At 46.1% G+C, this 24,235-nt stretch overlaps 1 protein-coding gene across 1 annotated transcript in view; it reads right to left on the reverse strand.

The window, feature by feature from the left end:
- Window positions 1–24,027, reverse strand: part of LOC120977484 (complement factor B-like) — a 160,659-nt gene extending 136,632 nt beyond the window's left edge. The window contains exon 1 of the mRNA XM_040405448.1: window positions 23,918–24,027. Coding sequence (XP_040261382.1) covers window positions 23,918–23,972 — 55 coding nt within the window. The 5' untranslated portion in view covers window positions 23,973–24,027. The remainder of the gene's footprint in view (window positions 1–23,917) is intronic.
- Between the last annotated feature and the right edge of the window lie 208 nt (window positions 24,028–24,235).

A 24,235-nucleotide genomic window follows, 5' to 3' on the forward strand; every position in this document is an offset into this window, starting at 1 on the left:
GCCATCCACAGATCCCCCTCCATAACAGTGCCATCCACAGATCCCCCTCCATAACAGTGCCATCCACAGATCCACCTCCATAACAGTGCCATCCACAGATACCCCCCAATAACAGTGTCCGTCACAGATACCCCCATAACAGTGCGTCATCCACAGATCCCCCCCATAACAGTGCGTCATCCACAGATCCCCCCCATAACAGTGCGTCATCCACAGATCCCCCCCATAACAGTGCGTCATCCACAGATCCCCCCCATAACAGTGCGTCATCCACAGATCCCCCATAAGGCCTCATGCACACGACCGTTGTTGTGTTCCGTTCCGCAAAATGGGGTTCCATTGTTCCGTGATCCGTTTCCGTTTTTGTTTCCGTGTGTCTTCATTTATTTTTGGAGGATCACCAGACATGAAGGAAAGTTAAAAAAAAATCTAAGTCAAGTTTGCCATGCAAATGATAGGGAAAAAACTGACGCGGACACGGATGACAATCTTGTGTGCCTCCGCGTTTTTTCACGGTCCCATTGACTTGAATGGATCCGCAAACCGTTTTCCGTGGAAAAAATAGGACAGGTTATATTTTTTTGACGGACTGGAACCAGGGATCACGGACGCGGATGACAAACGGTGCATTAGCCGAGTTTTCAACAAACCCATTAAAAGTCAATGGGTCCGCAGAAAATCACGAAAACGGAACAACGGACATGGAATAAAACAGTCGTGTGCATGAGGCCTAACAGTGCGTCATCCACAGATCCCCCATAACAGTGCGCCATCCCCAGATCCCCCCCCCCATAACAGTGCCATCCCCAGATCCCCCCCCATAACAGTGTCCTTCACAGATCCCCCCCATAACAGTGTCCTTCACAGATCCCCAGTAATAGTGCCATCCACAGACCACCATTAGTTCCAAACCCACCAAAAGCACACCTTTTGGTTAAAAATATTTTTTTTTCTTATTTTCCTCCCCAAAAACCCCGGTGCATCTTATAGGGCGAAAAATACGGTATATCAGTACTAGAGTGTTATAAGAGGAGCGGCTGATATCAGTCACATGTGATGTAATGTCTCTGGAGGTTATATCAGTGCTGGAGCGTTATAAGAGGAGCGGCTGATATCAGTCACATAGGATGTATTGTCTCTGGAGGTTATATCAGTACTAGAGCGTTATAAGAGGAGCGGCTGATATCAGTCACATGTGATGTAATGTCTCTGGAGGTTATATCAGTGCTGGAACGTTATAAGAGGAGCGGCTGATATCAGTCACATGTGATGTAATGTCTCTGGAGGTTATAGCAGTACTAGAGCGTTATAAGAGGAGCGGCTGATATCAGTCACATGTGATGTAATGTCTCTGGAGGTTATATCAGTGCTGGAGCGTTATAAGAGGAGCGGCTGATATCAGTCACATGTGATGTAATGTCTCTGGAGGTTATATCAGCGCTGGAGCGTTATAAGAGGAGCGGCTGATATCAGTCACATGTGATGTAATGTCTCTGGAGATTATATCAGCTCTGGAGCGTTATAAGAGGAGCGGCTGATATCAGTCACATGTGATGTAATGTCTCTGGAGATTATATCAGCTCTGGAGCGTTATAAGAGGAGCGGCTGATATCAGTCACATGTGATGTAATGTCTCTGGAGATTATATCAGCTCTGGAGCGTTATAAGAGGAGCGGCTGATATCAGTCACATGTGATGTAATGTCTCTGGAGGTTATATCAGTGCTGGAGCGTTATAAGAGGAGCGGCTGATATCAGTCACATGTGATGTAATGTCTCTGGAGGTTATATCAGTGCTGGAGCGTTATAAGAGGAGCGGCTGATATCAGTCACATGTGATGTAATGTCTCTGGAGGTTATATCAGCGCTGGAGCGTTATAAGAGGAGCGGCTGATATCAGTCACATGTGATGTAATGTCTCTGGAGGTTATATCAGTACTAGAGCGTTATAAGAGGAGCGGCTGATATCAGTCACATGTGATGTAATGTCTCTGGAGGTTATATCAGTGCTGGAGCGTTATAAGAGGAGCGGCTGATATCAGTCACATGTGATGTAATGTCTCTGGAGGTTATATCAGCGCTGGAGCGTTATAAGAGGAGCGGCTGATATCAGTCACATGTGATGTAATGTCTCTGGAGGTTATATCAGTACTAGAGCGTTATAAGAGGAGCGGCTGATATCAGTCACATGTGATGTAATGTCTCTGGAGGTTATATCAGTGCTGGAGCGTTATAAGAGGAGCGGCTGATATCAGTCACATGTGATGTAATGTCTCTGGAGGTTATATCAGTGCTGGAGCGTTATAAGAGGAGCGGCTGATATCAGTCACATATGACTGTGGATAGGTCATCAGTATCTGATTGGTGGGGGTCTGATATCCATCGGCCGGCGCATTCCATTCCTGGTATGGCATCACAGTAATTAATGCGCATGCGCCGGCTAACGGACTCAGTGCGCAGGATCTCGTCGAAAGAAGAAGTAAGAAGATGGGCGGGCAGAGGGAAAGACTGGGCGGAGGGAAGCGATGATAAGGCAGAGCTGCCTGGGCACCTACGAGGTTGACGCGGCCCCTGGGCACTTGCGAGCCCTCATTTGCACATCCTACTAAGATGATTTTTGCCAGTTTTATAAGTCCACGATTGCTTATAAAGGTAACGTTTTTATCAACTGTAATGCTGCTAGAAAGCTATGGGAAGGGTTAAAAAGGTGAAACTGTGTTGACAGACTCCCTTTAAAGAGAAACTATTTGATATAGTGCAGTGCACAATACTGTTCTGTTTAGCATACTGTTACTGTATTGTGTGCTAAAATGCATACATTCATGTGTGCGAGACTGAAAAATGAACAAGTTATATCTCCAGCTCTAGGGTGGGCCACCAAAATCAATTCCACTGGTGGGCCCTAGGCACCCCAGTCCGACACTGCTTTAACATCACGCCCTGTCCTGCCGTGCTGCTCATCAGGTAAGTTGCTGAGGGTTCCCCACCGATGCTCGCCGCTCGTTCCGGCTGCCAGGGTAAGTTAATTACTGTCTTCCCGAACCCCCTCCCCGGCGTGCTTCTCCTCCTCCGCCCGGTACAATCACTACCCACCTTCTACTCCTGGTGGTGCGGCCGGCACAATCCACGCTTCAGGCGCCGGCCTGTGCAGGTTATGTGGGACGCCGGGCAGCGCCTCCGTTGCCTTGGCAACGGAGCCTGCGTCCCGGTCTGCGTCTCGTGTCGGGCTCTCTCTCTCGGCTCCGGGCGCCGCAGCAGCCTGCCCGCTTTGCTGGTCCAGGCCCTGTCACCCGGGGGTGGGTCCGTCCAGACCCAGGGCCGCACCAGGGGTGCCGCTTCCACTCCGCCGCAGCTGCTGGCCGGCGGCCGGCTGTTGTTAGTTGTCAATAAAGTTATATAAAAAAAAAAAGTGTTCTCATACATAAAATGCTCGGTGCACACGTGAGCAGCATAGTTAAAACTCATATTAATAGCAAAAACAAACATGAGGGATATAGGTGATATAGTAAAATTACATGATCCCCATGTGCCCTCCTCTGTCGTCCTGAGCTGCAGGCAGCTGACGCGGGGAAACTTCCCCGCCCCCTTCCTCCCCCTATTACTCTGTCTGCACCTGTACACTCCGGCCATGAAAAAAAAAAAAAAATAAATAAAAAATAAAAAAGGTCAATTCAAACACTTCCCGCTACCCTCCATCTCAGGTCCTACAAACGCAGGTCATCCACAGCCCACCAGAGTATTCCGTCAGATCTCAGGGACATAAGGATCCCTGGGTCATGGGTCGGTAAATGGCGCAGTCTATGGACTGCTACGGGCAGGGGCGTACATAGAAATCACTGGACCCCATCGCAAAAATCTGAATTGGGCCCCTTAACCCCGCCCACTACCCACCATGGTCCCTCCCACTACCTGACCTGGCTCCTCCCATGCCACACCCCCATGAAATAAATTTATACATGACCTACTGAAACTGTTAGGGATAAAAAATTTATTTTATTATTAACCAGTAACGTATAAAATGTACATGTATTTTTACCCCTTTAACTCCTTAAAACTTAACTCTTTAAACTCCTTAACTCTTTTAAACCCCTTTAACTCTTTGCTGCTGATGCTGAGTGTGCACATTCAGCATTAGCAGCAAGGAGTTAGAGGGGTTAATATCCATCCAACCCTAATGCCCTCCAAAATGCCTGGGGGGGGGGGGGGGGGAGTTGTTAGAAAGGAGTAGGTAGGTGTAGGAGGAAAGCACACTGTCCTCTATGAGCCCCCCCCCCAAAAAAATCTCAGGACAGTGTGCTTTCTTCCTACTTCTCCCCCATGGGCATTTTGGGGCTCATAGAGGACAACAGGACTCACTGGAGTGGGATTGAAGCATGTCCCACCCTGTCCTGGCTGTCCCCCTCCCTCCCCACCCCTCCTCTCTCTTGCTGCCTGGCCTGTCAGGTAAAATCTGAGCATCTGACATTATCAAGACATCGACTCGATCATACCTGGTCTCTGCTGTGCTGAGTGCTGACTGTCAGTCTGCTCTCCCTCGTCTCAGGCAGCCAGAGCCAGGCAGTGACACGGCAGCCTTCAGGCAGGAGTCAGGACGGATGAACGGTTCTTCAGACCAGCCAGGGACAGGGTGCTTCTTCCTTCTTCGTCTCATCTCAGGCACACTGCCGACGGCGAACCAATTCTCCCGCCTCCCTTGCGCACACTGCCACTGGCCAATCAGCAGCTGCCTCTGTTGAATTGCCTTGTGCTGATTGGCCAGGCTGGTTGCAGGCTGGTTTGATCCTGTCTGATTCCACAGCAGACAGCAGTCAGGATCAGCAGGTCAGGAGGAGGTCAGGATCTGGTCAAACTTTGGCGCGGGGGGGGGGCGATTGCGGAAGAATAGTTGGCTCATAAAAGCAGAGCAGCCGCATATCGCTATAGGCTGCCATGAGTGGGCGGGGCCAAATAGTGTGGGCGGGGCCTTCTCTGCGCTCCGGGCCCCCCAGTGCCGCGGGCCCCATAGCAATGGCGTGGTCTGCCTCTATGGGCGGTACGCCACTGGCTACGGGCCCCCCCCCCCCCTCCTCCTCATGATACTGATTATTGTTGCAGACCCTGGGTACTCTGCCGTGCTAGCCACATATCGTCAGCCAAGGGTTCTCAAACAGTTCCGCCCGTGTCGACCGCCGCCTATTCCACTCTGCTACATCTGCGGACGTTTTCGGTAAATACTTATTTTTCAGTCACCGTATCTGTCACCAGTCACACTGCAGGTTCGCTTCTATGTCATCCCACCATGTTCGTTGCCGGGTTTTCTTCATGTTTCACGGTTTGTCATATCATGCTCTACCATATCTGTGGCCTGTTCCGTGTCAGGCTTACATATTATTTATTACCATCTGTTGCCCATGACGCCACGGGCTTACGTTTTTTTTTTTTTCCATACCATATCTTTTGCCGGTCACGCTTCAGGCTTACGTATTATTTGCCGTCAGTGCCTGTTACGTTTCAGGGTTACGTTTCTAATATATCATGTCTGTTGCCTGTTACTTTTCAGGCTTACGTTTCTAATATATCATGTCTGTTGCCTGTTATGTTTCGGGCTTACGTTTTTCTTTCTGTTGCCAGTTACGGGCTTACGTTTCTAATATATCATGTCTGTTGCCTGTCACGTTTCGGGCTTACGTTTTTTCCTTTTCTGTTGCCGGTTACGTTTCCGGCTTACGTTTCTAATATATCATGTTGCCTGTTACGTTTCAGGCTTACGTTTTTTCTTTTATTTTGTCGCCTGTTACGTTTCAGGCTTACGTATCCACTGTACCACGTCTGTTGCCTGTCACGTTGTCAGGCTTGAGTTTCTGTTATGTATTTATTTCCCGTTACGCTTCAGGTTTACGTTTTTCATCCATTACCGGTTACAGGCCAGGTTCACGCTGTTAATTACTACTCTTTGTCGCTGTCACTTTTTATTCCAGATTCGATCAATATTATTTTTCTACGGTACGACCCCAGGTTTGGTGTTCTTTTCCATGTTTAAACCACCTGTCGGTAGCCACGTCCTCGTAGCTCTTACGCCTTTTCACGCCTTAGTCTGGTAAGGTCCTCCACAGTAGTACCCCCTTTTCACAGCTCTAGGCACTCGCCCGCCCTAGTTTTTCTTTTACCACCATTCACGGCTCGGGTGTCATCCTCCTATCATACGGGGCCTCCAGCTCAGCTATTAATTTTTGTTTATCACCTCGCAGCCACGATATGTCGCATATTTCCAACATCGAGGAAGCCCTATCCATCCCTGAGACACCCGCATCCGAGCGGCCCAGCTCCTCATCACTAAGGAGTTGGACAATCGCGAAGCTGATCGCGGAGCTCAACAGGAGAGGGATCCAACACCCCGCTTCCGCCCGGAAAGCAGAATTATTTAGGCTACTCATGGCTGAACCAGCAGCCCCGGACTTGGAGCAAGTCTCCATGTCCACTTTACAAGTGTCCCTGACACAATTACATGCCATGATGAACACCATTGCCTCCTCAGTCTCGGACGTGCAGTCCAGACTCCTGGCCGTTGAGTCCCACCAGGGGCTGGCATCCGAGCGTGCCGCCTCACCGTTGCCTGTAGCCTCCACGGCAGGGCTCGTTCCCCCAGGTAGGGTCCTTTGCGCACCCGAGGTAGCTCCAGCCCACTTTATCCCCAGCAACATCAAGAAGGATATTTTAGAGGGCAAGGACGTCAATCTGGCGTCCATCCTGATAGCTACCCATGACACGGTAGAGAGCAAGACCATTGCTTGCGACGACATGTCCATCGTCCTCAAAGCGAGGGATCCCCGCCTCAACAGGAAGCTAACCATTACAGAGTTTGTCCTCGCGTTTAGCTTATTCAGGGACGTCATCTGCTCCGTCCACCCTGAAAGGCGGGAAGAGTTGGATACATACCTTTACAGGGTTACGGACTTGGGCCACAAGTACGGTGGGCAGGTTTTCTATGATTACCATCGCTCCTTTTCAGCAAAAGCCGCCGCCTCACTGGTCCAATTCCAGCACCTCACGAACTGGGCGGCCATGGACATGGAGCTTTTCTGCCGACATTTCGCGGGCCTCAGGGCCCCGACATGTGCTTCATGCCAGTCCATCACTCACTCCACTGATTGGTGCCCCAACTCAGGTCCCTCCACATCCCAGGGCAGATCCCTTCGTAGTAGCTCCGGGTCCCTCCAACGACCTGGCTCAACCATGGACAAACTAGGCCGGCCAATAGTTTTCCTGGGCAACAGCCAGGTCTGTAATAATTTCAATCAGGAGGCTTGTTACTACAATAAGTGCAGGGCCCTTCACGTCTGCGCAGGCTGTTTCAGGGCTCACCCGCAGACGGCGTGTCCACAAAGAGCAAGGCCATCCTGACTAAGCGGGGTCAACGTGGTTCTGTTAGAATCCCTGTTGCGAGAGCATCACAGCCCTCAATGGGTGCAGTTCTTGGTTTCCGGGTTCACCATCGGGTTCCACACGGGTCTGGTAGCTCTCCCACAAACTTCTTGGGAAGGGCCCAATTTGCTGTCCGCAATCAGGGATCCCGAGCCGGTGGGGACTCTGATCAGGTCAGAATTGGAGAAGGGGTTTCTCATCGGCCCCTTTCCCTTCATACCATTTGACCTCTGGAGGATTAACCCCATTGGTATTGTGTCCAAGCAGTTTACAAATAAAAAACGTCTAATCTATGACTTGTCGGCACCTCATGGCTCCAGCACACCCAGTCTCAACACCTTAGTGCCATCCGAGGAGTTCTCCATGTGTTACGCCACCATAGACGAGGCCATCCAACTGATCCTCCAAGTAGGTCGGGGGGCATGGTTGGCCAAGGCAGATATCGCCGACGCCTTTAAATTGCTGCCCATTCATCCACAGCTTTGGAGGTTCTATGGCATCAAGTGGCAAGACCAGTATTTCTTTGCCAATTGCCTGACGTTCGGGTCCAAGAGCAGTCCCTGGCTGTTTGACCAGTTCGCTCAGGCATTGCATTGGATCCTGGTCAACCACTGCGATTGCCCTATGGTCATCCATTACTTGGATGACTTTCTCATCATCGAAAACCCAGACCGCCAGCCTTGTAAACTCCAGGCTCTGCTGCAGCTGTTCGGCCGACTCAATGTTCCGGTGGCAGCTTCAAAAACCGAAGGCCCCACGACGGTAATTACCTTCCTGGGCATAATCTTAGACACAGGGAAGATGGAGGCCAGGTTGCCAGCCAAGAAGTTGCCAAAAATAAAGGAGGCCATCTCAACAGCAGCAGGCAGCAGGACGTGCACCAAGGTCAAGTTGCAGTGCCTTCTAGGCATGCTGAACTTTGCCACCAAAGTCATGCCCCAGGGCAGGGCCTTCATGTCCAGGTTCCTCCAGTTACTCCCCTCAGCCCCAGAGCAAGACAGCCTCATCACTTTAGACGCCCAAGCTATGGCCGACCTGGCCATGATGGAGGACTTCCTGGCTTCTTGGAACCGAGTCTCTTTGTTTGTTCCTCAGCTAGGGCCAGCTTCCACCTTGATTTTTTCGGACGCCGCCGCCTCCGGGGGGTTCGCGGCGATCTGTGGAAATCAATGGTTCGCGGGCCCCTGGCCACCCGAGGTTTCAACAGCCAGAGGCGCTTTACAATCATCCCCGTTGCTGGAATTCTATCCAGTCGTAGCGGCAGCCCAGGTGTGGGGCAGCCAGTGGGCCAACTCTTCCGTGGCGTTCGTCACTGACAACCAGACAGTGGTGGACATTATCACCAAGGGCAGGTCTCAGTCACCCCAGATAATGTCATTTGTCCGCAGGCTGGTCTGGCTCTCGCTGGAGTACAACTTTTATGTGGCATGCAGGCATATCCAGGGAGTTCATAATGTGGCCGCAGACGCCTTGTCCCGTTTTAATTACAAAACTTTCTTTCAGGTCATGCCAGAGGCAGACCGCGTGGGGCTACCTCCTTCGATGTACCAATTTCTAGTGATGGATTAAACCTTTTCATTGATTCAGCAAAATCCTTGATGCAGAAGTCTTTGTCTCATAACACTGCCAGGAACTACAGGACCGCCTGGAACACTTTCAACAGGTTCAGGGGCCTACATCCAAGACAAGACACTGACAAGACCACGTACATCACAGCTTTCATAGCCTTCTGTCATATTGATCTCAAGCTGTCCTTCAATACCATTCAATTGTATTTGGCCGGAGTCCAACATTTCTCCATGTTGGAAGACCCCGAAAGTAGGTCGGTTTTCCTATCCCAAGCAGTCAGGGCAACCCTTAGGGGGGTTCAGAAAAGTAGTCACGCAGCCATCCCGAGCAGGCAGCCCATGTCTAGGGAATTATTTAGAAAACTCTCAACCTCCCTAGATGGTCTTCCTTTTGGGCTCCTTCCCAGCACAGTCATCAAGGCCGCCATGTACCTTAGTTTCTATGGGTTCTTAAGACCCGGCGAATTCACCCGCACTTCAGCTAGGTCCAAGGGTCTCACCAGGGGTCAGCTAGTCTGGCACCACGACCATTTCTCCCTACACCTCTTCACTTCCAAAACCTCGCAGGTGGGTCCACCAGTGGAGGTGAATTTCTTCCCATCTGCTAACGCATGGTGCCCGGTCCAGGTACTCAAGAGTCTGCTGTCGGCTTTGGGGGACTCCGCCCCTGATCACCCATTGCTCCCGTTTCAGGCCTCAGCCCTCACGGCCTCGCAATTCATCTCGCACATCCGCACTCTGGCAACGGGCTTGGGTTTCGACCCCAAGGCCATTTCAGGGCACTCTTTCCGCATTGGAGCTGCATCCGCAGCTTCAAAACACAACGTCCCCGGTCACAACATCCGAAAAATGGGTCGCTGGCGCTCCTCATGCTTCACGCGCTACATACCTAACCCCCAGGCCGAGATATCCCAGGCATTCCACAGTTTGGTTTTGTAACTTGGTACACTGCCAATAAAGGTTTTTTCTCTCCCTACTGGTGTCTTTTTGCCCCCTTTTAGGCTTACCCGCGGCATGGCTAAGGGCACCTCTCCAGCCATATTAGGTAGGCAGGGTGGTTTCCTCTGTCAGGTTCGGCAAGTTTCAGGGCACGAGCTCTCTGCCGTAGCCATGACCACAAGTAGCTTAAGGCTGACATGTCAGCCTGCATTTGTAGGAGGGGCGTAGGCGCACCTAAAAGGAGGCACGCCCTCTCCCCATTTGCGTGCGTTTTTCGGTGCCCCACCCACCCTCCCCTTTTCTTTCATACTCCTCAGGGTATGCCCCCTTTTAGGCTTACCCGCGGCATGGCTAAGGGCACCTCTCCAGCCATATTAGGTAGGCAGGGTGGTTTCCTCTGTCAGGTTCGGCACGTTTCAGGGCACGAGCTCTCTGCCGTAGCCATGACCACAAATACAGTATATATATATCATATTTTCTTATTTGGTATTGTCAAATTCTTTATTACATCACTATCACGGTATTTCACTGTACTGTGTAGATGATTCGCTTCTCCACTTGGAGGACCGTTGTCTCGGTCCCTTGGGCTACTAATACTTTTTCCACCCTGGTCACGTAGAGAGTGGCGTTTGCACCTATGTGTCTGTTATACTCTGTTTCATCCAATAACTGGTCTGTCGTATGACGCCGTATATTGACGTTATAGTTCTGACTGCCAGATTTTGACCTATTATCTGTTCAACCCTCTGACACTGCTTCCCCTGCTGCCGTATCCTATGGTGGACTTCACTTTTCCCATACCCCCAGACCTGATGACAGGCATGGTGGAGGAGTAGGCATACTACATTCTCCACAGTGCACATTTCAGGTCATTCCCCCTGTACCCTCTCTCACATTCCCCTCTTTTGAGGTTCACACCATTAGACTCTTCCATGCATTCTCCCTGAGAGTTTCAGTTGTCTATCGTCCCCCAGGCTTCCCCCACCAATTTCTGGATCACTTTGCAGCTTGGATTCCTCACTTCCTATCTTCTGAATCACCAACTCTTATTATAGGTGATTTTTTATATCCCATTGATGATCCTATCTCCCCATCAGCCGCTCAATTTCTTTCTTTAACCTCCTCTCTTGGCCCATCACAACTTACTTCCTCTGCCACGCATGAACAGGGCCATATACTTGATCTAGTCTTCTTCTGTCACTGCTCAGTCTCAAACTTAGTAACTTATCCTTTCCACTTTCTGACCACAGTCTTCTTTCATTTACCATAAAGACCTCTCACTTTTCTTACGGCAATCCTACTTTTCACACTTACAGAAACCTACACACCATTAACTGCCAGCAACTTATTAACACCCTACAATTAGCTCTTACCCCAATCACTTCCCTCCCCTTTCCAGAATTAGCTGCCAATCATTACAACTAGACCCTCAAAACCACCCTAGATGAAGTTGCTCCAATATCAATCCGACCCTCTCAACAGAGACCACGGCAACCCTGGCACACACCTGAAACACGTTTTCTACAGCGCTGCTCCAGATGTGCAGAACACTTATGGAGAAAATCGCGAATATCAGCAGACTTCCTCCATTATAAATTTATGCTCAAAAAATATAACTCGGCTCTCAACATTGCCAAACAAAAGTACTTCACCTATCTCATCTCCTCACTCAAATAACTCAAAACGACTCTTTGACACTTTTCATTCCCTTCTAAGCCCTAAAGTTCCAGAACCTGTCACTGACCTCTGCGCTGATGGCATGGCCACTTACTTCAGAGACAAGATTGGCAGGATCCGGCAGGAAATAATCTTCCAGTCCCTAAATCATTTCAATCCCCCTCCCTCCAATTCCTCCACATGCTCTCTCTCCTCTTTTGACACTATAACAGAGGAAGAAGTCTCCAGGCTTCTCTCTTCTTCTCGACCCACAACCTGTAGCAGTGATCATATTCCATCACACCTCCCCCAGTCCCTCTCCCCAGCTGTCATCACTCACCTAACCACAATTTTTAACCTCTCTCTCTCTCTTTTGGTATTTTTCCCTCTTTCAAACACTCTATTATAACCCCACTACTAAAGAAACCATCTCTTGACCCGACCTGTGCTGCTAACTACAGACCTGTTTCTAACCTCCCCTTAATCTCTAAACTCCTTGAAAGTCTTGTCTAATTAGCTATCTCTCTGCAAACTCTCTTCTTGACCCCTTACAATCTGCCTTTCGCCCTCTTCACTCTACAGAAACTGCCCTTACTAAAGTGTCTAACGATCTCCTAACAGCAAAAAGAAATGGTGACTATTCTCTACTGATTCTGCTGGATCTCTCTGCAGCGTTTGATACTGTAGACCACAAACTCCTCCTCACCATGCTCCTCTCAATTGGCCTTAAGGACACTGCTCCCTCTTGGTTCTCTTCCTATCTCTCTGGTCGCTCCTTTAGTGTATCATTCGCTGGCTCTTTTTCTTCTCCTCTTCCTCTTCATGTCGGCGTTCCTCAGGGCTCAGTACTAGGTCCTCTACTCTTCTCCCTCTATACAGCCCCCATTGGACAGACTATCAGTAGAGTTGGCTTTCGATACCATCTCTATGCTGACGACACCCAACTATACACTCCATCCCCTGACATCACCCCTGCTTTACTCCAGAACACCAGTAATTGTCTGCCAGCTGTCTCTAACATCATGTCCTCTCTGTATCTAAAACTGAACCTCTCAAAAACTGAACTTCTTGTCTTTCCCCCATCTACTAACTCACCTAAACTTGATATTTCAATTTCAGTCTGCAACACTATCATAACTCCTGTGCAACATTCTCATTGTCTTGGGGCCACATTTGACTCTGATCTTTCCTTTGTTCCCCATATTCAATCACTTACACGCTCTTGTTGTCTGCACCTCAAGAATATCGCCAGAATCCGCCCTTTTCTTACAGTGGAAACTTACGGCTAAAACTCTTGTTGTTGCCTTGATTCATTCTCATCTTGACTACTGCAACACATTACTAATCGGTCTCCCTTTCACTAAACTCTCCCCCTTCAGTCTGTCCTAAATGCTGCAGCCAGGCTCATCTATCCAACCAACTGCTACAATGATGCTACTAGTCTGTGCCAGTCACTTTACTGGTTGCCCATCCACCACAGAATACAGTTCAAACTTCTCACCCTCACCCACAAAGCTCTTCACAGTGCTGCACTTCCATACATCTCCTCCCTCATCTCCATCTACCACCCTACTCCTGCTCTCCATTCTGTTAGCGACCTAATATTAATAACCTCCATAATTCGTACCTCTCACTCCCGTCTTCAAGATTTTTCTCGAGCTGCACCTACTCTCTGGAATACTCTGCCCCGGAATACTAGGTCAATTCACAACTTCTCCACCTTCAAATGTGCCTTAAAAACACAACTTTTCAGGCAGGCTTATCAAGCTACCTAAACTGACTATTCCCTGACTAAACCTCCCCCCACCAACTCCTCTGAACTCGATCCTCTAGTAGTCCCAAACCCGAAGCAGATCGGCCGGCACCACTCCTGTCCGTTCAATAATGGCTCAAATCCTACTTATCACAATCAACTACCCCCAATTCCTCATAGATTGTAAGCTCTTGCGAGCAGGGCCCTGACTCCTAGTATTTAAGTTGCATATAAGCCAGTTAGTTTTGTTTCGTACATGAACGCTATGAATTTATAAAGCGCTGCGGAATATGGTGGCACTATAGAAATACATTTTGATATTATTATTATTATTATTATTATTATTATTATGTACAGAAGTAAATTAACTGCATCACCAGGTCCGCTAGGTTGTTAAGGTGGCGTCTGACAACAAACCTGTTGACGGTTTCCTTTAGCCGCCAGCAGAATTGTGAATGCAGCTCTGGAGACGAGTAATGCAATGTATCTACAAAGTTAATTTTTATATAGATTTTAAAGTGCTCTCCAGCTAGTAGCTCACAAATTCCATTAAGCTCTCCTGTTGTTGGGAGCATGCTCATTTACATAGCGATATATGGTGGTCACATGGTAAAATACTGTTATCAGCCGCCCCCTGAACTAAATAAATCCATATGTATGCAGAATTTGAAGAATTTTAATCCAAGCAAATAGAAACTAAGCTGCAGTACCCCGCATGGCCACTAGATGATGGATGGAGCCTTGTGCTTCTGGCTCAATCCACTGGGATGGGACCCCGCTGTCTGACATTGATAACCTATTGGGAGGATAGGTCTTCACTATCTAAAAGGTGGAAAACCCCTTGGTTTCTCATGCAAAGCTCAAATATTAGTTCACTTCAATGCTCACACAATACAACAATTCAGTGCCTAAAAAATGCCACCATGTAATGCCTAAATAATAATGTTATATGTAGCTGGCCAGTTAAGACCTGTCCTAGGTTGCTAATATAGCTTATATGTGTATACAGCTAGACCTGCCCCTAACCTAATATAGTTCCTATGTTTGTGTGTTAAAGACAAAAGCAAAGTTATTTACAGTGACTTCATGTTTGGATGTCATATAACTGTAATATATGGTGTTCACAGAAGCAGAAAAGATAATATGCCTTTAAGATTCATTATATAATGTAAGTAGTCACAGGATACCACCTGTCTTAAAACGTAGCCTTTATTCTATAATACGCTTAAAATGACAAACTCCCATTTAGAACAAACACACAAAAAAGGAAAAAAGAACAAAAATCGACAATATTTAGATGGACCAGCAGTAGGTGCTCTGTACCAGGTTATATCTGTATCCAGGAGGGATCCCTGAAGAACGTTGGATACCGGGCAGGATGCTGATTTCTAAAGCGGGCCTATCCCTAATTGTGGCCCTAAGATATTTATTCCTGCCTAAAAAACGGAATAGCCGCCCCAATAGGGGCGATCCCGTGTTCAGGAACCTCCTGTATTACCCTGGCATATCCCTATCGATGGTGATTGGACTAGGTCTAGTTGTAATGTCCTAGGGGGTGACCTGGGCTAAATACAGAAAAAATAATAAAGATATATCCTAAAGTTTTTGCATCATACAGATACATGCTAGAACCAAAATGTCATTTTTTGAGAGAAAAAAGAAAGATATTGTGTGATACACATTCAAAATGGCTGCTTGACACTCTCAGTAGTGCCTAATTGTAGTGCAGCCGTTCATTGCGATGCCGAACATATTATTGGTATACACATATACACCCAACGCGTTTCGCCCATACCAATAACCTGGGCTCATCAGGGGATATATAAAGGCATCAGTATTAACATGAGCAGGATACAGTTTTCCTCCTCATGGATGATAGTAAACTAGACTTGTCACCAGTGTTAGGCTTTCCATCTTTACAGCCCAACAACACCAGTCCACACTCTTGGACGGTGCAGTCAAGACCACATGCATCAGGGTCAAAGCCCGCACTTAGGGGATAGATCAATTTCCCCTATAGAAACAATCATTTAAACATATCACCATATAAACAATAATAGTGTAGCTGCTCATGATACACCAAAAATGGTCATCTTGATCATTCCATGTGAGCAAAAACATGGGTGATAGTTATGATGTTAATGGTACTTGCGTGCCCACAAATGACCATATGGGGTAGGTTAGGTGCATCCATGTGATGATGTCGCAGCCCACCATACTCCGGCTTGATCAGTGATAATCTATCAGGAGATATAATAGAAAAAAGTACATCTTAGCCATCATTTCTAAATTATTTACCTACATTATTAGCCTTGTTTGGTTGGCCGTTCAGTGCCCTGCCGGACGTACCAGCGCCGGTGCCCCATTGAATCCTATGTGGAGTCACCAGCTGTATGCTTCTCCTGGTTTAAATAGCGCTCTGCTGATGTTAGGGGCGGGGTCACAGCGCCGCTCAGATCAGGGGGTGTGTTTCATGGTCTCCTCCTCCGTGGCTTCACTGCATCACTAGGAGACCACGCCCCCATGTGTCGTCGCCGGTCACATGACACTCAGAGAGGAGCGTCGTTATCGCTCCTCCCCTTCTGCGTCATTGCACCGCCCAGCAGTTAGCTGCCGCGCCTCCCCCTGACGTCAATGGCCGCACCACGGACCTGCTCCCATTTAGTAGGCACATTGACAGGCTGGTAGGTAGACGGTAGATGCATGATGTCCTAGACCGCCCAGTCAAAGCCGGAGTATATGGATATCAATCGGCCCATATTAGTATAGTAACTATAGATACATCCCATATGGTTTAATCAGCTATACCATATACCCCGTCTGGCTGATAGCCCAAGTACAGGGATGGATACCTACTGCCTATATATATTGACGGTAGATAATCTGATCATACGACATATATAGATGATGGCCCTATTAGCGTCCTACACACTTCTGTCAATTCTGTGTATATATTTCTTTTTAATTTTTATGCTAAATTAGATCTTGTTCTTGTTTTATATTATTTTAACGTTTGTTTTATTTACTATAAGAGAAAATAGGATAGCGGGGTGTAGGAGATGGCTACAAGCCCTCCCCAGTACAATCAATCCCCAGCTATAATATAACCACACTCTTATATCGATAGTTCAGGGCAGACTAGATGAAGCAGGAGAAATCAATGTTCTCATTAAGTCCCAGTGGCGACATAGTATTTAACCTATGGATCCATCTGGACTCCTTTTGCTTCAAAATGGTGTCTATTTCACCTCCTCTGATAGAGTGTTTGATAGTCTCTATCATAGAGAAACGCAATGTATTTGGATCTGCTCCATGTTGGAGTACAACATGTCTGGACAATGGTTTGTCACGTTTATTACTTATATCTCCGACATGCTCCAATATTCTCTTTTTAAAAGCCCTACACGTTTTACCAACGTAGCTCCGTCCACATCCACATTGTGCCTTATACACCAGGCCAGCAGTATTGCAATTCGCAAAAGAGCGAGCCGTATATGTGTGGTCCTGGTTACTGTTGCAAAATGTATTGCCTACCTCAATAAAGGAACAAGCCTTACATCTCCCACATTTGTGGGTCCCAACCCTTCTGTTCGTGAGCCATGTGCTCTGCGCTGGGGGTGCCTCAAAGTGGCTATGTACCAGTATCATATGTTCCTATGATCCTAATGACCTCATTCGAGCTTCCCTGCTTCCCAACAGAGTGGATAAGTGTGGATCTATCCACAGACTCTGCGTGGTTCCACGCGTCATACAGGCAGGCATCTGAGTAACCCCTCTGTTTAAATTGATGGAATAATAGGGAGGCCTGATTCCTAAATTCTATCTGATCTGAGCAGTTTCTGCGTATTCACAGAAACTGGCCCTTAGGGATGCCCCATTTCAGTGGTTTGGGGTGAAAGCTTTCCCATCTGAGTAGACTGTTAGTGGACGTCGGTTTGCGGAATATCGTTGTTGCTAAGGTGCCATTCGCATTTCTGTTGATTTGTACGTCCAAGAAGTTTATACTCTGATGCTGTAATTCATACGTGAAAAACAAGCCTATATGGTTTTTATTTAGATCCTGCATGAAGCATACAGCTGGTGACTCCACATAGGATTCAATGGGCACCGGTACGTCCGGCAGGGCACTGAACAGCCAACCAAACAAGGCTAATAATGTAGGTAAATAATTTAGAAATGATGGCTAAGATGTACTTTCAAGCCGGAGTATGGTGGGCTGCGACATCATCACATGGACGCACCTAACCTACCACATATGGTCATTTGTGGGCACGCAAGTACCATTAACATCATAACTATCACCCATGTTTTTGCTCACATGGAATAATCAAGATGACCATTTTTGGTGTATCATGAGCAGCTACACTATTATTGTTTATATGGTGATATGTTTAGATGATTGTTTCTATATTGGAAATTGATCTATCCCCTAAGTGCGGGCTTTGACCCTGATGCATGTGGTCTTGACTGCACCGTCCAAGAGTGTGGACTGGTGTTGTTGGGCTGTAAAGATGGAAAGCCTAATGAGATGAGCCCAGGTTATTGGTATGGGTGAAACGCGTTGGGGGTATATATGTATACCAATAATATGTTCGGCATCGCAATGAACGGCTGCACTACAATTTGGCACTACTGAGAGTGTCAAGCAGTCATTTTGAATGTGTATCACACAATATCTTTATTTTTTCACTCAAAAAACTGCATTTTGGTTCTAGCATGTATCTGTATGATGCAAAAACTTTAGGATATATCTTTATTATTTTTTCTGTATTTAGCCCAGGTCACCCCCTAGGACATTACAACTAGACCTAGTCCAATCACCATCGATAGGGATATGCCAGGGTAATACAGGAGGTTCCTGAACACGGGATCGCCCCTATTGGGCGGCTATTCCATTTTTTAAGCAGGAATAAATATCTTAGGGCCACAATTAGGGATAGGCCCGCTTTAGAAATCAGCATCCTGCCCGGTATCCAACGTTCTTCAGGGATCCCTCCTGGATACAGATATAACCTGGTACAGAGCACCTACTGCTGGTCCATCTAAATATTGTCGATTTTTGTTCTTTTTTCCTTTTTTTGTGTGTTTGTTCTAAACGGGAGTTTGTTATTTTAAGCGTATTATAGAATAAAGGCTACGTTTTAAGACAGGTGGTATCCTGTGACTACATAATTTATACATACCATCCGTAATTTATCTCCCTCAGACGGGACATTGTCTTTACTGTGACTACATTATATAATGTAAGGTAAGCTCGATGACACAGCAGAAACAACAGAAAGCATAGAGTTAAACTGTTGTTGTGGGCAGGCGTCTTGACCAATCACAGCCAGCCTCACACACAGCAAGAGTTTTGACCAATCACAGCCATCCTCACACACAGCTTGTGTGGGGAATTCCCCTAGCAGGAGCTGCTAGAATCATTGCACCAGAGGAGAGGAGCTGAACAGACATTCACTCCGCTAAGAGCTGTGTTTTATGGAAGCAGAGAGGCCAAAATAGGTATTTAAAACAGTTATATAATGTTCCTACTGTTGATATGGTGATTAGAACTGTATACTGAACTAGTTGTATATGTGTTTACTTACAGTTCCACCAATTGCAAACTACAAATACCATACAAACAATTGCAACCATTCAAATTCCATATTGCAATCCAAATTGCATACAACCATACAAGATCATACTCAACCAATCTGCAAATAGTTACTGCTAACTGCATACTGCAAATTGCGACCAAATTCAGCAAGTAAAACTATTAGTTAGACCTCAGATATAGCTCTCAGAGAGATCATAAAGTGCTTAAATAACTTAAAGTTAGAGTACAGATACTCAAGAGAGAAATATATCCACCATTTTATGTTTAATGACAAGATTGAACAGTTGAACCACCATCTTATGCATACCACCATTTTGTGATATCTTTTCAACACGTGTTTTGTACATGGACTATCTGCTGCGGAGGCGTCAGTGTTATATGAAGAAAAGTTGAAGTTAATAAAGAAGTTATTTCAAGCATTACTAGACAGTCTGGTTAGACTAAAAGTCAGAGATATCAAAATTCTTCTATGGCCAGAGCGCAAAAGGCACTCCTGCCACACTATATAGTAGCTAAATAATGTCCACATTAAGTTATTTCCCACACTTTACTGCCACTCATTTTCCAAATAGAAATAATTCTATATCATGCCTATGTAACACTGTCAAATAGTTCCCACATAATACTGCCATATAGAATGTGCATAAAACTTTCATATATATTCTATACAATACTGACACTCACTGCTCAACTAAAAATGTCTCAAAGTTTTTAAATAATGCCATCATGTAATTCCTGAATAATAATGCCGTAAAATATCCAAAAAATACTGCATAAGTTATATACTGTATTTCCCACACAATACTGCCACCCACTACCCAATTAAGTAAGCCAAAAGCATTCAGAAATTACTGCTATATAATGCCTAATGTGGATAGTGTCCACATAACATTGCCATATATTTCCCACACAACACTGCCAGTCACTGTTCAAATAAAAATGTCCCAAAACAAGTGTTCACATAATATCGCCATACAATGCCTAACGTGTGAATCCAAAAACTGAAAATAAATAGAAATATCATTTTTTCCTTTTTATGCTTTTTTTAAATTTGTGACAAACACATCTCCTGCCCTACCATTGTGGTATGGCGGTTATCGCAATGATTTTGCAATATGTGAATACACTCTTAGGGTGCATTCACACGACAGTAAGTGTTCTGCGGTCTGTATTTTGCAGACCACACATGGACATCGCGATATAAAAAATGCCTATTCTTGTCCGGACAAGAATAGGACATGCTCTATATTGTTTGCGGGACCGCGGAACGTAACAAAGGATGTGGACAGCACACGGTGTTCTGTCAACATCTTTTGCGGCCCCATTGTAATAAATGGGATCGCACCTGTTGCACAAAATTGGATGCGGACCCAGAATTACGGTCGTGTGATTTCACCCTTAGGCCTCATGCACACGAACGTGTGCCTCCTGTTCCGACCATTGGGGACCGCACTTTGCCATCCCAATGCACGGGCAGCATCCGTGCAGTTGCCGTATTCGGATCCAGACCCATTCATCTTGAATGAGTTTGTGATCCGTCCGCATCGACGAAAAAAAATAGAACAATAGAATGGGTCCACATCCGTGATATGGTGCCCGTATATTGCGGACCCTCTGTGTGTGCGGCCGGGCAATGGCCTTAGTATATTCAGGACATTTCAAATGGATAAAATACAACAGGCAAACGACAAAGCCTCACATTCCTTATGTCCAGGTCTATTTCCTATCATGTACTGTAAAGGGCCTTTAATTTTTGTCACTTTTCTTACCTCTAGACCAGGGGTAGGCAAACTCCGGCACTCCAGGTGTTGTGAAACTACAACTCCCAGCATGCATACTTACTCTGTTCTTCTCCAAACCCCATAGAAATGAATGGAGCATGCTGGGAATTGTAGTTTCACAGCAGCTGGAGTGCCGAAGGTTGCTGACCGCTGGTCTAGACTATCAAATATTCTGAATTACCAGATGGTTTCTGAAAACTATCTTGTAGGGGTAGATAATCATTAAGAAAGAAAGCTGAATATTTTTTGAGTTTATATATATATACACACAGTTGTGTTCATAATAATAGCAGTGTGTTTAAAAAGTGAATAAAGCTCATTCTTCTAATAGCTTTTATTTCCATACACACAAATGCATTGGGAACACTGCACATTCTATTCCAAATCAAAACATGAAGAAAAATATATCAAATTTCTGTTGTTCCTCTAAAAAAAATTAAGAAAAGTGATTATTAGACTGTTCAAAAAAAAATAGCAGTGTTTGTATTCTTCTTTACAAACTCTAACATTCACTATATAACCTGAAACATGTTTGAAGATTTTGCTTTCCTTTGAATCACTTCACTAATATTTAGCTGTACAGTATAACCGCTGTTTCTGAGAACTGCTGGACGTCTGTGTTGCTCGGAGTCACCACCTTCTGGCCCCTGTGATCAGGTATTCCAGCCCAGGAGGATCGGACTACATTCCACAGTTCTTCTCTATTTCTTGGTTTTGCCTCAGAAACTGCATTTTTGATGTCACCCTACAAGTTTTCTATTGGATTAAGATCCGGGGATTGGGCTGACCGCTCCATAACGTCAATCTTGTTGGTCTGGAACCAAGATGTTGCAAGTTTACTGCTGTGTTTGGGGTCGTTGTCTTGTTGGAACACCCATTTCAAGGGCATTTCCTCTTCAGCATAAGGCAGCATGACCTCTTCAAGTATTCTGATGTATTCAAACTGATCCATGATCCCTGGTATGCGATAAATAGGCCCAACACCTTAGTATGAGAAACCTCCCCATATCATGATGCCTGCCCCACTATGCTTCACTGTCTTCACAGTGTACTGTGGCTTGAATTCAATGTTTGGGGGTCGTCTGACAAACTGTCTCCGGCCACTAGACCCAAAAAGAACAATCTTACTTTCATCAGTCCACAGACTGTCTCTTTAGACCGGTCAATGTGCTCTTTGGCAAATTGTAACCTCCTTCAGCACATGTCTTTTTTTCAACAGTGGGACTTTGCGGGGGCTTCTTGCAGATAGTTCGGCTTCACAGAGGTGTATTCTAATTGTAACAGGACTCACAGGTAACTTTACACCTTCTTTGATCTTCCTGGAGCTGATTGTTGGCTGAGTCCTTACCATTTTGGCTATTCTTCCATCTATTCGAATAGTAGTTTTTTCTTCCACGTCTTTTAGGTTTTGGTTGCAATTTTAAAGCATTTGCGATCATTTTAGCTGAGCAGCCTATCATTTTCTGCACTTCTTTATATGTTTTCCCCTCTCCAATTAACTTTTTAATCAAGGTTATCTGTTCTTCTGAACAATGTCTGGAACGACCCATTTTCCTCAGAATTTCAGAGAGAAATGCACTGTAACCAGCATGTACAACATTTGCTGCCTTCCTTCCTTAAATAAGCGCAATAATTGCCACCTGTTTTTCAAAGAATGAATGACCTCACTAATTGAACTCCTCACTGCTATTATTTTGAACATGCCCCTCTCAATTAGTGATTCAATTACAGAGAATCAGCAGCATGCATGTCTATTATTTTGAACACAACTGTGTATATACACGCACCTAAAGAATTATTAGGAACACCTGTTCTATTTCTCATTAATGCAATTATCTAGTCAACCAATCACATGGCAGTTGCTTCAATGCATTTAGGGGGGTGCTCCTGGTCAAGACAATCTCCTGAACTCCAAACTGAATGTCAGAATGGGAAAGAAAGGTGATGTAAGCAATTTTGAGCGTGGCATGGTTGTTGGTGCCAGACGGGCCGGTCTGAGTAGTTCACAATCTGCTCAGTTACTGGGATTTTCACGCACAACCATTTCTAGGGTTTACAAAGAATGGTGTGAAAAGGGAAAAACATCCAGTATGCGGCAGTCCTGTGGGCAAAAATGCCTTGTGGATGCTAGAGGTCAGAGGAGAATGGGCCGACTGATTCAAGCTGATAGAAGAGCAACGTTGACTGAAATAACCACTCGTTACAACCGAGGTCTGCAGCAAAGCATTTGTGAAGCCACAACACGCACAACCTTGAGGCGGATGGGCTACAACAGCAGAAGACCCCACCGGGTACCACTCATCTCCATTACAAATAGGAAAAAGAGGCTACAATTTGTACGAGCTCACCAAAATTGGACTGTTGAAGACTGGAAAAATGTTGCCTGGTCTGATGAGTCTCGATTTCTGTTGAGACATTCAAATGGTAGAGTCCGAATTTGGCGTAAACAGAATGAGAACATGTATCCATCATGCCTTGTTACCACTGTGCAGGCTGGTGGTGGTGGTGTAATGATGTGGGGGATGTTTTCTGGGCACACTTTAGGCCCCTTAGTGCCAATTGGGCATCGTTAAAATGCCACGGGCTACCTGAGCATTGTTTCTGACCATGTCCATCCCTTCATGACCACCATGTACCCATCCTCTGATGGCTACTTCCAGCAGGATAATGCACCATGTCACAAAGCTCGAATCATTTCAAATTGGTTTCTTGAACATGACAATGAGTTCACTGTACTAAAATGGCCCCCACAGTCACCAGATCTCAACCCAATAGAGCATCTTTGGGATGTGGTGGAACGGGAGCTTCGTGCCCTGGATGTGCATCCCTCAAATCTCCATGAACTGCAAGATGCTATCCTATCAATATGGGCCAACATTTCTAAAGAATGCTATTAGCACCTTGTTGAATCAATGCCGCGTAGAATTAAGGCAGTTCTGAAGGCAAAAGGGGGTCCAACACCGTATTAGTATGGTGTTCCTAATAATTCTTTAGGTGAGTGTATATATATATATACACATATTTTTTTTTTTATTCTGTGCTGGGTTATCAAATGCCAGATTAAAGAAAACTCACTATAGGCTTAATGGAGATCTGAAGGTGGAGTGTTCCCTTTTGTCAGATAAAACTCTGCCCTTGCTATAATGCATTTCTTGCTGTCATAAAGACTGCTCCATCTGTAAACCCCCATCCTTCTCCTGCTGGGATCTCCTGTTACTTACGTGCCATTTGGCTGAGGAGAATCAGAGGTAACATCTTGTAGCGGTTGTCTCCCATACACGTCCTTCTGCTTCCCTCTCGTCCTGTGATCTGAGCCTCGCTGAGGGATTGTTGCTGTGTATATAGCTGGGGCTGAGGTCAAGTGAATTCCTGTAAATGACAGAATAAACATTTGGGTTTCACAATAGGTATTTGCAGAGAGGAGGAGCCGGCCATGTTACCCAATTCCACAGAAAATGGAGAAGTTCCTCCCAGTTTACTTTGAAAATCTTAGAGAATTGCAGGTGAGGGGTTATCAAAACAGTATAATGAATATATAT

This window comes from Bufo bufo, chromosome 8 (assembly GCF_905171765.1).
Source record: "Bufo bufo chromosome 8, aBufBuf1.1, whole genome shotgun sequence".
In the NCBI taxonomy this organism is placed as follows: Eukaryota; Metazoa; Chordata; class Amphibia; order Anura; family Bufonidae; genus Bufo; species Bufo bufo.